Source organism: Parus major, chromosome 2 (assembly GCF_001522545.3).
Source record: "Parus major isolate Abel chromosome 2, Parus_major1.1, whole genome shotgun sequence".
Classification (NCBI taxonomy): Eukaryota; Metazoa; Chordata; class Aves; order Passeriformes; family Paridae; genus Parus; species Parus major.
The window spans coordinates 44,944,758-44,962,638 of NC_031769.1; the positions used below are offsets into that span (position 1 = coordinate 44,944,758).

The following is a 17,881-nucleotide window of genomic DNA, read 5'->3' on the forward strand; positions in this document are numbered from 1 at the left end:
GTCAGGGACAGTTTAGGTTGGATATCAGGAAAAGTTTTCTCACCCAGAGGGTTGTTGGGCACTGGAACAGACTCTCCCAGGAGGCAGTCACAGCACCAAGCCTGACAAGAGTTCAAGAAGTGTTTGGACAATGCTCTCACGCACATGGTGTGACTCTTGGTGTCCTGTGCGGGGCCAGGAGTTGGGCTTTGATGATCCCAGTGAGTTCCTTCCAACTCAGGATATGCTATGATCTCCTTGCTCCCTAGAGCTCTACCTATCCCTTTTGCCAACTGGTTCAGTAGTAACCCAGCCAAAACATCTCACTGTGACTAAGGAGAAGGGACATGGCCAAGGTAATTGTGAAACTAAGTTGGTCTTTAAGAGTTTGATAATTCAGCTGGAAAAGCATAGTGGCTGTCAATAATGATCCTTCACTAGGAAAAGCAGAGGATTACAGATAAGGCATGGATACAAGTTGCATCACCAGGTGTTGAAACCAGTGGATTCCCTCCCTACATCAATTGGATGGCCCAGCAAAGAGTAAGAAGTGTTTATTTGGCATGATAGGAAGAGACAACAGATGGAAAAAGTCAAAGGAAGAAGCTGATTTTTAAAAAGCTGATATTTCATCTGCAAATGGTAAGGATTGTTTTGAACAAACTTTATGGCAGAAGTTACTATAATAATCCAGGAGTTATTTAGCTCTTACTCAAGCAACACTCTGAATTTTCTGTTTCAATTTTATAATACCAGATTAAGAATTTTCTCTTGACTATAATGTGTTTGGTGGGGAAAAGGGAAGGAAGTCTTTTGCTGAAGGAGAGCAGTAGATACAAGACAGAACATATTACAGCTCAAACTAATAATCATGATCACATTAAAGTATATGGAGTATTTAAGGTCCCCAAATCTCTACAGTCCTTTTGCTAGAGGTTATAATATATATATAATTATTCAAGATGACTGCAACAGCACTGGTGTTTTTCAGGTATGTGTAGCCACTGCTATAGCAAGCAGTGTAACAAGCAGGCAGGTCATTAAAAAAGTCGTCCCCCAAAATTTGCCCAAGGTTTGTATTTTGAAGGGTTGGGATTTTTTCAGTACCTTAAGGAATGGTTTAGGTAGGTTGTAATGATGCTACACAGTAGTAGAGCCAAGAAGTGACAATGAGTGTACATATTGTCTTTTATCACTTCAGCAGAATTATTCTGTGTGAGGCAAATACTAACCTGACATCAGCTTTACAGTAGCTGTGATCCACTCTTTGCCATGCAAAGCTGCTTGTAAAAACATAGAAATAAAGAAAACTGAAAGGAGAAAAAGACCTTTAAAGTACCTTAGACTTATCACAGGCAGGTCTTTTTATCACATATTTTTCAGTGTTTCAGAAAATGGTTAATGTAAATGATACTGGAAGTCTTGAACCTCAGCCATTCTCTGAATGTTTTATTGCAGATCTGTGGTTGGAGACAAAAAAGCTGCCCCGAGTTACACTCGGGTTGAATTTTGTAACATGAATAGTGTAATTCTACACAGCCTTCCAGCTGAAGGATGTCCAAACATTTTGCAAGTTACATCTCTTAAGATGCTGCTTTTCCCCTCTCCAGATCCTTTTAATTTTCAATATATTTTTATGAGAGCTGGAGGTGGTGTTGGGAAAAGAGACATCGCTGTGTTTCAAGTGTGCGAACTGACGCCTCTGTAGAGGGGAGTACACGTGCACTCCCTCCCCATTTCTTAATAAGGATATAATAAAATATTCTGCCCTCTGAGATCCAGGCTGTGTGCTCAAGGGAGAGACTTGGTGCCGAGCACTTCCTCAGAGCAACGCTGTAAATTAACACGGTGCCAGTGTCTGCAGTGCCTCCCCTACACGTGTGTGTCCTCCTCCTGGTCTTCTGCAGCTGGGTCTGCAGGCACGGAATGCATCGGGGGTCTTAAGGGGTCCTGTTCCTCTTCCTGTCACTGCTTCCCATCTGCTGGCATGGAAAAGCAGTGGTGTGGGGTGTGACCCCAGTTCAGATGGGGTCTGCTTCAACCCTTGAGATATAAATAATGAGCCCAGCCAAAAGTATTACAGAGCTGCTAGTTGGTCTCAGCTGCCCCTGGAGGTTTGCTGCTACCAGCTCATGTCCCAGATGGATAAACAAAGCTCTGACAGGGGTAAAAGGTCCTACAGCTCTCTCCCAGTTGATACAGTATCTGCCAAGAAATCTGTGAGACTGTGGTTCTCAGGCATGCTAAGGGCTAATTTCTATTTTCTTAGCTCCCTTTAACCCCTCCCTTCTATTTCAAACAAAAATAGCAGAATTTTAATGGAGACTTCAACTGAGAATGCCCCTGTTCCCATCTGGGCTGGTGGAAAGTTCCATGTGTTGCTGTGCAGAGACTGCCACGTTTTCATTGACTCGAGTCCAGTACAACTAAGAGGAAACATCTGTGGAGTGGGATAGCTCTCTTGTTTGTCCCAGAAATTAATTGCTTCTGCTGGGAGTGTCGAGAGGCTGAAAGCTGTGTACTAGAGATGAGGAGTCTAGCAACTCCTGCTAGGCTTCTATTGCCTAAAAAGCACACACCTGCAATTTACCTATTTCACAGGGGCAGCATTCCCCTTGAAGCAGGAGAAGGCTAGGCTGTAGGTCAGTGGACCTGGCAGATTTACCAAGCCCAGGAATTCATAAGCCCACATTTTGCAATTACAGTTCAACACTGTAATTGTGTAGTCTGGGGAGAAGAGAGGAGCTTATTCTGGCCTGTGGAGGCAGTGGGGAGGAGCATGGTTGTGCCACCTGCAGTCAAGCTTTAAACAAAGCCTTCAGCACAGCCTGCTGTAGAGACAAACTGGTGTGAGCCAGAGCTTGCTCAAGGCTCCTGTGAGACTGGACTAGGAAAATCTATTTTCAATGGATTTGGCACCTTGATTTGACATAAACAATAGGGTGTTTCTGCATTTGCTTTGTAAACATCAATTACCTGAGCTTTACCCACTTCTGCTAGGACTGCCTCCAGCTTTCCTTTTGAACTGCAGCAGATGCCACTGCCCTCCTCAGCAGCAGTGGCTTCTCCAGCCCTGCTCTGGCACTGGTTTACTCTGCCTTTGGTAAGTGGCCACTGGCACCCAGAGAGTGGAAAAAGCACAGCTGTGACTGGTAAGACCTGAGCACTCCAGTCCTTACCCCAGAGCTTTGTTCTCTCTGTTCCTTTAACACGCTGGAGAAAAATGCAGGAGCAGCTCTGCAACTGGTACTGAATTTCTTCAGTCATCAGCTTCTATGTGATTTCTCAGTTCTCCCCATCCTCTTGTGTCTTAGTGCACTCCTGCCCAATTGCACTCCCTGCCCCCCATGCAAGGCAGGTTTTCCTTCTAAGGCAAACTGTGGCTGCTCCTGTTAGCTGTGCCTCACAGAGACTTCTTTTCCTTTGTCGAAGTCCCAGACTTGCAGTGATAGTGCTCAGCCACAGCAGGGCACTTGGGTATGGGTCTCCCCACTGAGAAACTGCAGTGCCTTGGATTTTCCTTGGATCTGCATTTCTAGCTGTTTTCTTGGAGCTGCATTTCTAGCTATCCAGGAACAAAGATGTTTTTGCTGTTGCTGCAAAACATCATTAGAATCTCAAACATGCTGCTAATGACTCCCTGGTGATGGTTTAAACCTCCACTTCATTGACTGGAACACTTTCTAATAAAGCTGCATCTATCTCTCGAGCTCTGTGAACATCTCTGTCGCTATCCTGATCTCAAGATTTGGGTAAGATGAGCAGCACGGGCATGGCTGGGTTTTCATGTCACACCATTTGTCAATGAGATTGGTTTTCCTTTATACAGACAGAGATGATCATAGTTGCTGCAGCCCCTTAGCTTGTACATTCAGAAGGCTAAGAAGATATCTCAGGCCCTTTCTGGTTTCTTCCACCCAGCTGGCTGTGGCAGGGACCACAGCCAAGCCAGTGCTAAGGCACTGGAAGTACTAGGAACCACCAGCCTGCAGACCCTCCCTTCCAGAGGAGCTCTCTCACTGCCCCTTCTCTCTGTGTTTTGGCAAATGGGAAGCTTGGCTATTTCCACTGCTGGAAACCTCTGGGTTAAAAAGTCATGATTTAAGTCCTACCTGTCTCTCTTCCCTCCAGCAAAAGACCAACTTTAACATAATGAGGCTTTTCAAGGTCATGGATTGCTTTCTTTCTGCTGTCTGATCATGCAAACTTTTCTCTAAATTCAAAAAAATTAAGGAATTCGGGAAGCTGAAGTTGAAATTCTCTTATAATCCATCATTCAGCATCCACAGCAGTATGAAAGCAAACCAGTGCTCAAAGGTGAGAACAACATGAAATAGGAGCCTAGGCTGACAGATCTGCTGTCTACTTGCCAGTCCAAAAATACCGACCATCAAGTTCAGTGGTGACCTCATTTGAACTGATGCTGTGACAGGCAGTGGACCTGGACACCTAGGAATTCCTCCAGAGCTTCAGTGTTAAATTTAGACACTTCACTACAGTTTTCCTTTGGCTATTTGGACTTTGGGATCTGGGTGGCAAACATAAAGCAGTGAAGACAGATTACCTCTAGCCTACAGGAGCTGCAGTCTCCAAACAAAAGGGAATGTGAGTCCTTTGGTGCGGCTTCTTTGCAAACAGAAGGATTTTAAACAGCTGATACTACTTGAACTCAAGTGCTCCACATTTGCATCTGGTTTAAAGCCCATGGATCTACTGCAGAATGGATCCTTCTGTCCTGTAGCCCTTGGTGTACGTGGGCTAGGGATGTGAGCCATGCTTGAAATGGGATATGATGGGAAGGTTCCTTCCTTTGCCTCAGAGCCAGTTTCCTAAAGTTGATGCTGGGGATAACACTTTGGCAAAATCCTTGGTTTTCCCCATCATTGTCCTTATGAAAACCACCCTTTCCTGAACTGTTATTGCATTTCTTCTCAATTGGTCTCCAAAACAATGATCCATAGATTTGGCTCTCTCCTTTTTAACCTGTTCCGATGTTTATGCTGGTGGAAATCAGGAACTATGCCAGCATGAGTGCAGGCAGCAGCTAATGAATATCAGATTTTCTTGTGCTAGCCCCACTTCCTCACAGACTGTTTGTTACTGTCCACTGCTGTTTGTCTCCTGTTCCTCTTAGAGGTTACTGTGGTGCCACTGACACACGGATCTGGCCCCTGAAGAATGGATGTCACTGAATCCCAGAATATTCCAAGCTGGAAGGGACCCACAAGGATCACCAAGTTCAGCTCTTAAGAGAATGGTCTGTAGAGGGATTGAACTCACAATGCTGGCATTTTTAGCACCAGGCTCTAATGGCCTGAGCTGGTCTCAAGGGAGCAGAGATGTGAATCCCAGTGTGCTGCCCCAGCCCTGGATCAGGCCCCTGAGCTGCAGGGCCCCACACATAAAGATGCTTTGGGTCTCCCCTGTGCTCTCCTGCTGTCAGTGCTGGCAGCAGCCTTCCCAGAGGAGGAGGAGCTTCAGGCAAAGAGCTGGCATCATTCAGCATTGGGGTGGCCTGCCTTTGAACTGGTGATTTTGCCCTGAAAGGCCAGGTCTGGTAATTGCTGATCTTGATAATAACTGTGTGAATACTGTTATCCAGTCCACCCTTGCACTTTCCAGCCATTGTGTGGCGGCACTGCCTCATTTCTTGGCTTGGCCATGCCTGCTCTTTTCCTAGGAGCCAAAGCAAAATAGCCTCTGATCTTGCTGCCCATTTCCTTGCTTAGCTGGGCACGAAATCACAGGTCTGTGTTGCTGCCAGGAGCATCCAGCTTCCTTTCATGGGCTTATTCCAGCTACTGTTTTGCTCACTGAAAGCCTTCCAGATTCAGCATCCCAGCCTACTTACTGGGTTTCCCAAAGCCACGTAAACTTTTCTGTCTGCTCCCCTGTGGCCCTGGAATGGTTTCCATAAGCATAGGTTCTTCTGCCCTCTTTTTTTCATCTCAAACCAGTTACCTTGCAATTAACAGGAGCTGCTCTCTCTAACCAGGAGGCTGGGCTTGAAACCAGGGAGTGAAGTGCCTTTACTGGAAAGTAAAATCCATAATTGCACAGATGTTAAAAATCATGGACAAAACCTTGGTTTCTTGGCATAATTTTAGTATTTTGCTAATGACTTCCAGTTCATCTAATAAAAAGGATTACCTCTACTCACTTCCCACACCTCTTTACATAAGAACTGTGATTCAACAGGATCTCAAAAGCAAAGGACCATTGAGAGCCCTGTTATTTAACTGGAACCTCTGGCTTCAGCAGGAGCTTGGGCAGGGGATGGCTGTTCCCTGAAGCATCCTCATGCTGGATCCAATGCAGCAACACTTCAGCTTGCTCCCATCAGCTGGATGGGCAGGGTTCTATGAGCTTTTGTAATGTCAAGGATTTTTATTTTCAGTCTACATTGGACAGAACTGGGGCAAAGCCCCCTGTGGATAGGTGTTACAGGTGGAGACAAATGTTTTCAGTCTACTTGTTTTCATTTTTCTCATTTTTCAAGAAAAATGATGGTGACATCCAGCACAGGACCTGCTGACTGGTGCAGGGAGGGGTCCCCTTGGTGCAGACCTGCTCTTCAGGGACTAATGCAAAGCCACCCTGCCCTTCTTGTTTCATCTGGGCAACACTGGTTGGTCCCAGATTTGAAATCTGAGGTTAGGGATTGCTGTCAAACTCCACAACACAGCAATCTGTTTCATGGGCAGGAGTAAAGGGAGAATTTTGTTTTTTCCTCCAGCTTGGCAGCATATGAATCAAAGCAAAGGCAGGCGAGCATATCTGGAGCCAAGGAAAACTGGGAGGTACTGAGTTACCCACCAAAAGTACTTTTGAGTGTCAAGGAAAGGAAACACGTATGTGTATGTAGGTGTCTGCCATCTCTTGGGCTCCATCCATCCCATTTTGAGATAGTGCAGGCAGGAGAACAGTAAATCCCCAAGATATGTATTTTCCAATTTAAATTTGAGTGAAGGATGGTGCATGAATCAAACTGCTCCTCCTATGCTTCGAAAGCTTGGGCTGCATGAGAGCTCTCTGTTCAGGCAGGACATCAGGGCAGGATTTTCCTTATTTAGCAGAAGCGTGAAGCAGAATAACACCGTGGTTGCCAAACTAACTCAAAGGCAGCTCTTTTTCCAGTCACATCCCTGTTTATCTCGGACCTACAATTCCAGAGGTTCACAACCTGCTGGGTGGCATCTTGCCTTAAATTATCAGAAAAGTTTTAAGGTTAATGGCTGATGTCTGGAGCACTATGATCTCCAGAATGCCCATCCCTCCCCTCCTCCCTCTACATGAATTTCCTCCACTTGTTCAAACTGCTGCTGTTCCTCCTGCGGGAAGGACTTACCTGCTTGTGCTGCAGCTGCTGAACAGCCACACCACCCAAAAAAACAGGCAGTGGTCTTGGTTTAGGCTGCAGAGCTGCTCAGCACAGCCCAGCTGGTTCAAGAAGTCAGGCTGGGAACCTGCAAAGGTGGGGAATGGGTTTTTGTGGAACATATGCCCCGATCCCAAGTCCCTCTGGAGATCCCATGGAGAAACAATGATGGTAGGACGAGCCTACCAAAGCCACTGTGAAAGTGCTTTTTAGAGGGCTAGGAGCCACCCTACACTGAGCAAGGAGCTGGGGTGCTCAGTCCCCCACCGCTCCCTCTGTTGGTGCCGGCACATCCCTTACGGGCATCCCTGCTGAGGGCCGGGGGACAGGTGGCCCCTCTCTGTCCCCTCAGCCACCCAAGCGCTGGTTCACACCTCACACCGCTGCTGCCACCGCTGACACACGAGATCAAACTCGTGGCATTGTGCTAAAACCCGCAGGAAGTCGTTCCAGCCATACTCCCAGCTTTTCCTTACGTTTAGCTTAGCAGACTGTCGGCACACTCATTCCCTTTTTTGTTTTGTTTTTCTGGTTGTATTTTTTTGTTTTGTTTTGTTTTTCTTTTTTAACGAAAACAAGCGGCGTGCTAAGAGCTGGAACAGCCCCCCCGGGAGGTGTTCAGCCTTGGCCGGAGCCGCCTGAGCCCCCGCGGGGCCGGGAGGCTGCCGCTGGCCCGGGCTCAGCCCGAGCTTTCTGGGACAGCCATTCCCGGCTCCAGCCGCTAGCCAGGCGGCGGTGAGAGGGCAGAGCCGCTGCGGCTCCGCTCGGACCGGACGGCATGGCGCTCCGGGCAGCCTGCCTCCTCCTCTGCCTCCTCTCCCTCGCACAGGTCTCCGGCCAGCAGAACGGCAAAGCCCGGCAAAAACCGGCGGCGTCCAAGAAAGGTAAGGGGCGGCGGCAGCTTCCCTGCGAGGGGGACTTACAGGGCTTGGGGGGGTTGTGATGAACCCACTCTTTTGGGTATTCAACGGTGCTTTAGAGAAACATCATAAAAAGTATCTAAAAACCTAATAAAGCGTCTTCCTTTCCCCCCCCGCCCCCCTCCTCCGTGGGAGTGATTGTGCAGCTCCTCTGTAAAATAGTGAGGGTATTGAAATGGTTTTGGTGGGTCCCTACCCTGAATAAAGTTATTGGGACAGCTTGGTCTGAATTTCAGAGGGAACGCATTTTCTGTGTTCCATCTAAGGTTCATCCCAAGCTTTTCCTCTAATAATTAAATTCTCCCTTTCTCTAACCCCCTCACCCCTTCTCATTCATTTTGCAGACGCAAGTAAGTGCCAGATGACAGACAGTTTTGGAGATAAGAGCAGGCAGAAAATATCGAAGCCGTTCAGCATCAACAGGGCTCTTCATTTCAAACCACTGGCCTCGGGTGTATTTCACACAGGACACGAGCTCTGACTACACAGGCTTGTCAGACAGCAGTGCACACACAAAGTTGCCTGGGTTTTCTATTCCCTAGTGAGTTTGTTTCTCCTTTTCTTCTCCTGTTTTCCTCCTGTCCTATCCTTTGTCCCTCTGACTCAATGCACATTGAGTATGGGAGAAGGCAGGAAGGTGAGGAAGCAGCATGTGAGTGTCCCTGCCTGCCTGATGTGTCCGACAGGGCTTGGACCGCTTCTGGCAGGCGCTTTCCTGCTTGGAACGAAGTGGGGAGCAAGGAGGAAGCATCCCTGGAATTCACTTGGCCAGGCTGCTGTCTATGCTAACTCAGTGGCTATTTCTGTCAGATTCCATCCTTGAGAAATTTTTGCCTTTTGTCCCATTAGATCTTTCTATGAATTCACAAACTTAGCTGCTTATTCCACATCTTATTCTGCAGGACATGGAATAACAGAAAATTATATATGAGCCCTTGGGCTCACATAGGGCACCTACATGCATTGCACTCGCTGGAGATACCAGGAGAGAGACATTTCTTAGAGAAATCCTATTTCTCTCCAGGTATCATTGCAACTGCTGTTTGTAATTGAGTAGTGACAAGGAGGTGGGAGAAAAATCACCTTTTTGACAAGAAAATTTGGCTCTGATTTAAAAACTTTAAAAACTTTTGAGGAGGGTGTCCTGAAAATCAAGCCATCTGGACCAGTCAGAATTTATTTTCAAAGGTGAGGTCATATTTTCTGTGGAGAAAAGGGAAAACCCAGCAACTTGGCACTTTTTGATCAGTCCCATCCAGCCCCATAGGGGATCAGCTGCCCTGCCTTTACTGGAAACTTCCAGTATTTCTTGGTTAATATTTTTCAGATTTTTACCAATGCCAGGGGGTATGAAAGGAGGAGGAAGAGCACTAAAACTCCCCTGTGAAGCTCCCCTGGCCCTCCAGCCTCTCTCCACATCCAAGCCTGCCTGCCCAGCCACCACAGGGGCCAGGGCTCAGCCACTCCTTCTCTGAACAATGGCAGGATGTCCCCCCCATCTCATCCTCACCAAACTCCTCACCCAGTACCCCCATCCTGGTTCCACCCCTGCATTCTGCCTCGGAGGGTCAGGCAGGGCAAAGCCACTGGAGGGTTGGGATGTTTGGCTGGATTTACTTTTTTTTAATCTATGCAACCAAACCACAAATGTTAGAAAAGAAAGCACTGATTTAAGCCAAGCTTTTTATCTTTGGGTTTTTTTTTAACTTTTCTTTTTTGTTTTGTAATTGTTGCTTATGTTTGGATCTGCTTCAGAATGAAAAATGATGCTATTTCAACATGAAATAGCCAAGCCACAGTATTTAGAAAATGCTGAGACAGCACATCCACTTGGCCTGCTGTTTTGTTTTTCCCCCTCAAATTAACTCCCCAGTTATTGTTCCAAATGCAGTAGCTCAGCAAACTCTCCTTGAGCCCCAGTGTCTTGGGGTACAGATGGGATTTGCCCTTGTCTGGTAGCTCTGGGGGTGTCATCCAAAGGCATTCCCAGGGGAGACAGGCACTGGCATCCCCGCCTGGGCAGCGTTGACACCCCAGGGGCCTGGGGGTGCAGGCACCAGCCCTGGGGGGGCTCCCCTTGGCCACAGCTGTGGTGGGGTGCTGGGGTCATGGAAGGGACCACCTTTGCATAGCTCTCACATGTATTTCTAAGGTAACTGGAGACAGAAGTCAGAATCTGGATGCTTAATTTAGTGGATAGGGAATAATTTGGGCTTCTTGCCTAATGCCACCTACTGCCCAAAATTTCAGTGTATTCTTGTCTGGATGCTCTTCCCTGAAAATGACCGTGAACATTTACACTGCTATAAATCCAGCGTGGGTGTGTTCAGTCTCCTCCTTTGATCCAGGGACAGACTGCAATATGGGACCTGACTCTTCCACTTGGGACCTTTGAGGAAATGCCTGGTGTCAGAAGAAATTCTGGTGGCCAGAGAGCTTTGATGACAGACATTGTGAACCAGAGCAATGCTCATTCCTCTGGGGGACAGGAAGCTGTTTGGATCTCCAGGCAAAGCTTAAAAACCCATTTATATATCTGAATTTCATACAGGAATAGTTAAAACATTAACATTTAGTACAGAGGGATTTTTTTATTATTCAGCATATAATTAGAAAAGGTGAGAGTTCCCATTTGCAGCTCTAAGTATATTCCTGGCCATTTCAAACCAACAGACTATTGTGACACACAATTCTGAGTCTCCTTTTGATCTTGCCTCTGCCCATGCTTAATCCTGCTGCTCACGGTCCTGCACAAGGACCCACTCCAGCTCCCATGGGATCATCAGCATCCCATATGCCAGCTTCCATCACAGAAAACCTAGACTGTAAACAGGCTTGATCTCAGGCTTCAGGAGGTGAGCCTTGAGGACATGACAGTGCTGAGGCAAAAGCCCATGGCAGTAAAATAGACAACACAACATCTGTTGATGTAGACATGGTCCTCACTTTATAGCTGAAGGGTGAGTCAACCACTCCTGGTTCTCCATGATACATCCCAGTGAATGCACTGCTGTAGGAACATTTTGTGGCCCAGGATTTGGAAATGAGGTGCTGAAAAGGGACAGGGCTCTTAGGTGGCTATCAAGAAGACATGTCACCTCTCATGGCAGGGACCCTCAAGGTGGGAACCCACCTGCAAACCCAGCTGTAACACCGTAAGGAGCTGCCCCAGCAAGACTCATTGGTAGTGTCCTGGCATGGCCTTTGGATGTTACTTAAACCTTAGAACATTTGTTCTGCTGCAAGACAGCCTTGCATGGAAAAAAACCCTGTGATTAATTAGCCATTTCCCACAAAGTGTTTTCATCAAAGGCAGCAAAATAATATCTAGTGCCTCAGTGTTAATCCATTAAAGTTAATTGAGCAATGAGTAAAGCAGCTTAATGACCTCCTCCTGACGTGTCTGGCTTTTCATATTCATGGCACCATGTAATCTTGGGTTGGTGGTTTTGGTCCACATCCAGGCTGCTTCCCTACTTGCCTGCCTTGGTGCCCAAGCTTCTTGGCCCTCAAGGAACTCCCTCCTATTGCATTCATGGGCAAATTGTCCCCATGCATTCATGGGCAAGTTCACCCCAGGAGAACTGCTAGATGCTTTCAACAAGAGAACTACTAGATGCATACAAGTCCCTCAGTGTGCAATCTCTCACCACCTACAAGGTGTAAATGGTCCCTTTGCTCCTGTCTGGGAGAAATCCTACTACTGATTAATAACTGGTTGGAGCTGTAGCAGAAGCAACACACCTGGCAAGAGGTAGGCTTTAAGAGCCAGCTCCCCAGCCAAAGAGGCGTCTTCTTACAGCAGGAGAGCAGCTCTGGATGGTGTTTGGGTACCCACACTGAGGGTGATGAAGGCAGAGATGAGGCAGAGGCCGCTGTGATGGTCCAAAGGATGGTGTGGTTGGTGGGCAGAGGCTGGTGGTGCAGAGGCAGATCCAGTGGAGGTAGGATCTGCAGCCCTTCCAGCCCCTTCCTGCTGAGGATCAGCCTGGTGAGCAAAATGCTTTCCTATCAACCCACCAGTGACAGCAGACAAGAGATGGGTGCAGCCAGGAGTGCATAGGGAGAACATCATGTCTTAGGGTGTTTAAGAGAAGCCAGGAGGGTGTGCTGTGAATAGAAAGAGCATGTTTTTGAGGAATTGGAAAAAATAAATCCTGTTCATCATTAGCTTCAAGTTGCCCACAAAATATTTGTGTGTGTCAGGACTTCTGTTCAGGCAGCAGCATCAGACGGTGTCCTCTTGCATTTTGGGAGCTCTGCCCAGGGGTGCCAGAGACAAGCCTGCACCTTGCAATGCTCATGCACGTGACCTCCTCCCCAGCACTGCTGTGGCTACCCAAAGGGTGACCCCTGCAGCTGGAAGACACATGAGGTGCACAGCCCCAAAACCTGAACCAGGAAAACAAGGTTGTTACTGATAGTGGAACCAGGCTGGCAAACAAACACACACTCTGATGGATGTGCAAGGGGACGCAGGTTCTGACTTCTTGGATTCCTTTTTTGTGTCCTCTGAGGGCAAAGAAACATGGTGTGTTGATGATAGGACCAGATTTGGTTGCCTCCCCTGGGATACAACCAATATTTGTGCTCTTTCTTTGATTTCTCCAACAGATGGTGTGAGCCTCAAAATGATTGAAGACCTGAAGGCCATGATTGACAACATCTCTCAGGAGGTTGCTCTACTGAAGGAAAAGCAAGCACTCCAGACAGGTAAAGGGCTTGCTGAAGAACACGTGACTTCTACTTTGAGAGAGGAGCTGCTTGTAAAGTGGCTGCAATTGCTCCACATGTCTCAATGAGAGATGCCCAAGCACCCCACAGCAGCAAGCCCACCACTGGGAGAGAGGCTGGGGGATCAAAGCAGAGTGTGGGTCTCTAGGCTGGTGAACTTCCTTGGGCAGTTAATGACAGGAGTTGTGCAGGGTGGAGCCCCCCACTTTATGTGCTTCCCATTTGGATATTCCCATGTTGCTAAGCCAGATGTTCCTTTTCCTTTATGAGGTGGAGGGATGGGACTTGGATTAGTCTGTGCTTTAACCAATGTAGCTTAATCTTTTGTCTGAACCCCAGTGAAATGGTGACCTGGTCTCTTACACATGCCATGGTATTGCCTAGGGAACTGCACTGAGGTCAGTCCTGCTTCATGCACAGAGGGCAGTCCCAAAATGTCCATCTTCCAGACATGTTCCATAGTTATTCTGTGCAAACTCCATCGACATCAGTAGGAGTAGGATTTGCAAAACATGAAGCAGAAATGAGATGAAAATGCAAATTAAGGAGAATTTTCTCCTTAAAAGAAAAGGAACACAAGAAAAATGAAGGCTTTAGTTCCAAGATCACATTCATTGAGAAGTAATTGGTTTGGATATTAATGTGTGGCTCTGATTAGATATTGTTTGGCTACACTACTCTGCACTCTTAAGGTTTAGAGCTTAAAGAAAAACAAAATAAATTGATATCCTTAACACTAAAATCAGAGGCAAGTAGAAATTTCCTCTGAAGACCTCAAGCTATGCAAGTGCAACGCTTCTGATCAAAGCTTATTAAAAAAGACTTTTTTTCATCTCGCATAATTAAGATGATTTAATTGGCATGCAGGCTTTTTCCCAAAACACTCCAACACTCGGCAGTGCCTGTGACAAACCGTGTTTCCAACAAATTTACCAGAGAAAGAGTAGCATTGGCTGGGGAAGAGCAAGGCCAGGGGAAGGGGCAGGAGGACCATGTTGTGCCTCTGCTCCAGCAGCAGCAGAGCCCAGAAGGGTGGCAGGGCACCCAGAAAATCCATTCCACCCATTGATTTGCAGAGAGGGAGAGCACGTCACCATGACTGTGTCCCACTCTGCACAGGAGAGGGTGGGGCCCTTGGAATCCCGTGCTGCCAAGGGACACTGTGCAGCCTAAGAAATTAAGTTTGTAGTTTGGCTGCTGGGTTTGCTGCCACTGCCTCTTCTTGGGCACCATTTTTAAACCAAATTCTCTTTCTGTCTTTTTATTCTCTTCATGTGGTAACCTCTCAGTTTGCCTGAAAGGCACCAAAATTCACCTGAAATGCTTTCTGGCATTTTCGGAGACCAAGACGTACCACGAGGCCAGCGAAAACTGCATCTCTCAGGGCGGCACGCTCAGCACGCCCCAGAACGGGGAAGAGAACGATGCCCTCTACGATTACATGCGCAAGAGCATCGGCTCGGAGGCCGAGATCTGGCTGGGCCTCAACGACATGGCCACAGAGGGCAAGTGGGTCGACATGACGGGCAGCCCCATCCGCTACAAGAACTGGGAGACTGAAATCACCACCCAGCCCGACGGTGGCAAGCTGGAAAACTGTGCAGCTTTGTCAGGGACCGCCATTGGCAAGTGGTTCGACAAGAGGTGCCGCGAGCAGCTGCCCTACGTCTGCCAGTTCATGATCGTGTAGCGGCGGGGCCTCCCCGCTGCCCAGCCAGCCCAGATCTCCCCCCTGGGCAGCAGGATGATGAAGCTGTAGTTGTGTGTCCGCCTCCAAGTGCATCCACACGCCCACACGCACGTGTTCAGTAGAGTCACCCTTTCTAAAGAGAGTCGCCGCGGCTCGCCGTCGGGTTATAGAGCCCTAGAGCATTTCCTTTGGCCACATCCAGCCCTGTTCGCAGCTGCACTGCTCTTCTTAAGGCACCATTTATAGATATATATATATTTTTTTACACAGGGAATTTATTAGGACAGCTCAGTTGTTCCAGCAGAGAACCGGTGCAGCAGTCCAGCCTGGCATACAGCAGCCTTGGCTGCCCAGGGCTGTCACTCTGGAATTCCTTTCCCATTTTGCTGAGCTTTCTTGGGACACCAGCATAGGCAGTTTCTGCTTTCTTCTCTTATTTTGTTTCCCAATAAGCCCTGGCAGCAGTTTGTGAGGGTTCCGTGTTCCTCACAGTGTCCCGATTCAGTCTTGTGAGGATCAAGGTCCTGTCTCAATGAGCAGAGGGAGCTACTCCTGCTTTGCATTGAGAGATGCAATTTGGCTTATTTGGCAGGGTGCCAGCTGCTCAAGGGGCTGTCCAGGTGGTCAAATTACATGTATGAATGAATTAGCAAGTTACAGGCATGTTTGGTCCTTTTCTCACCAGCCAGAAGCCAGTTTCACTGACTTCAGTGAGAAAGCATGACCCACTGCCAGATCCTTTGAAAAAAAATCCCATCAGAAGTTCTATTTGTGCTACAGTATCAGGGGAAAGCAGAGAGAACTTGGAGCATAGTTAGTCAACAACATTACTAGAAATATGTGTTTATTACATAAAAAACATAAATGTAATACTCTTAGGGAGTATGTTGCTATATAAAAATAACTATATATTGAAAACAAGCCCCAGGACAGCTCACTCTAGCAGCTTTAGGAATGACCTGACCTGTTTATATGATGGGAATCCAGATGAACTAGTCCAGTATTTGCTGATTCTTGGCAAATATAAATTGCCTGACCACTCTTTGTGCCAATATAGTCATGCCCAGCTAAAGGCCTGACCTCAGTGATTTTTTTACTGAGAAAAGGTTTAAAGTAAAAAAAAAAATAAATAAAAAAAATTAAATAACAGCAATGGTGGGAAGGAAGTGCAGGTCACCCTGGCAGCTTAACAGAGCTTTGCTGGCTGTTGGCTAAAAGGTATCAGTGGTTCTTTGCAGTGCTTGGTAACAACCCCTCCGGTTTGGGTCACACACCCTGCACTTCCAGGTTGGAGGTGTCAAGACAGGATCCTGCCTGTGGCACAGGTGTTCCAATTTGCTGCTTTGTTTAGAAGCAGCATGGTGGTAGGTCTTCCAAGACATCAAGGCTGAGCCAAGCTGGAAACACACACAAACACAAACGCAGAGTGCACGCTTCTGAAGTTGTCACTATTGCCAAACTCTCCGCTGTTCAAATGACTATAAAATAAAAATATCTCTATAGCTTGCTGAAGGAATGGAGTTGTGTCTTTGTGATTGGAGTGCTTTCTTCTCCTTGTCTTTCTCTTCAGAGCTGCTCCAGGGATATATCTGAAGGCTGAAGATAACAAAGGCAGAGGGGGAAAGCAGAAAGTGAGACCTCCCACCCTGTAATACGCTTTATAGGATTCTCGCCCTCCTGCCCTGTTATCATCCCAGTCACATGCCATACACAGGATACAGGCAGGGAATCCTTTTATAGGAAAATAAGATTTCCTTCCTCCCCCCCCTTGCTGCTGGGAAGTTTCATTCTGAAATAGAAGCTAACCCAGAAGCAAAGTCCCACCCTCAGCCCTGCTTGGCGGCAGTAGTGGTGCTGGGGAGGTGGTACCTCAGATCCCAGCATGGAGCCAGTCCTTCCCAGGCTGGCTCTCACCTCCTCCACGACGAGCAGGGCTGCAGCAGCCAAGAGTTCCTCTCCCCCACCCACTGAGGTGGTGGTGACTTCTCCCTCCTCCTCCTCTCCAGTATCCCATACAGGAGAAAGGACCATCCATGTAGAAGACAGTGCCTCACACCAGTCTGTGAGGTTTCAGCTGCTGCAGGACAGCATGTGGAATTAGGGCTCTTTTGCACAGCTCTTCAATGAGCTTTACTTTGGACCCTGCTCCTGAAGTTTTCCAGGACTCTTTGCTGTAGGTCATGGTTACACCCGACAAGCCAGCTTGTCTCAATATAAATCCTCTAGTTCCTTTGGCAGGTGTTCCCTCCATGTTTTGGGATACACATGAAGGCAAAGCAGCAGTTCTGGAAGCGTTTCTGGCTATAGTCCTGACTGGTCATAAACCACAAGGTCTTAAAACACGAATGTGTGGTCAAAGAAATAAACAGAGGGCTTTTATGGGACTGCAGAAACGAAAAAGGAACAGTGTGAAAACCATGGATCCTGGCAATGCTGAGCTTCAGGGAAGTTGTGGGTGCTGGCGCTGGACCATCTTTGTATGGAGTGTGAATCTGAAAAACAGACATGGAGATGGATGCCAAAGGATATTCCCAGAGAGGACATGAAGGAGTCAGTCTATCAAATCTAAAAAAATAACGAGTCGCTCTCAGCAGAGTTTTTGCTCATATCTATCTTGCTCTCTATTTTCATGAAGCTAAACTCCTGCCAGCACCATTCCTCATAGATGTTTTGCTCTTCTGAACCTGGGACGAGCACAGGGAAGAGTGGCTTTGCCCCTGCTGTACTTGTTGGATCCAGGATGACCAAACAGACCTTTTAGTTTCTGTGCCATATTTATAAGTTCACTATTCTTACAATCTTCTTCTTACTCTACATTATGAGTTTCTTTGAAAAGCCAAAGATAAGGAAGATCTTATAGAAGATGATCTTTGCTCACCACAGCAATGTTGTTTTCTGTGTCCAACCCTGTGTTTTGTGGTCACAGGGAATGCCAGGTTGGAGGGATTGACTGGGGGACAGCCACTGGCTGCCTGCATAGGGAAACTGTCCTGAGCTCATGCGGTCCATCTGCTGGGAGCCAGAGCAAGCATCGCTTTTTTGATCTTCCATTAAATCCTTTGGCACTCAAGCCAGAATGGAACATCTGCTATCCACAAAGTGTGGTCTCAACCAAAGGCATGCAGACTAATGGAAAGAAACCTCAGCTCTTCCCTGAGGAAAAAGAAATGGGGAAGTGAT

General features: G+C 47.4%; 1 protein-coding gene across 1 annotated transcript; it reads left to right on the plus strand.

Moving 5' to 3' along the window:
* The first annotated feature begins 7,672 nt into the window (after positions 1–7,672).
* CLEC3B (C-type lectin domain family 3 member B) lies at positions 7,673–16,217 on the plus strand. The gene is made up of 3 exons (XM_015617518.3): positions 7,673–8,241; positions 12,892–12,990; positions 14,301–16,217. The coding sequence occupies exons 1-3, from the start codon at positions 8,136–8,138 to the stop codon at positions 14,699–14,701; spliced, it is 606 nt and encodes a 201-aa protein (XP_015473004.1). The 5' UTR covers positions 7,673–8,135; the 3' UTR covers positions 14,702–16,217.
* Positions 16,218–17,881: the final 1,664 nt, after the last annotated feature.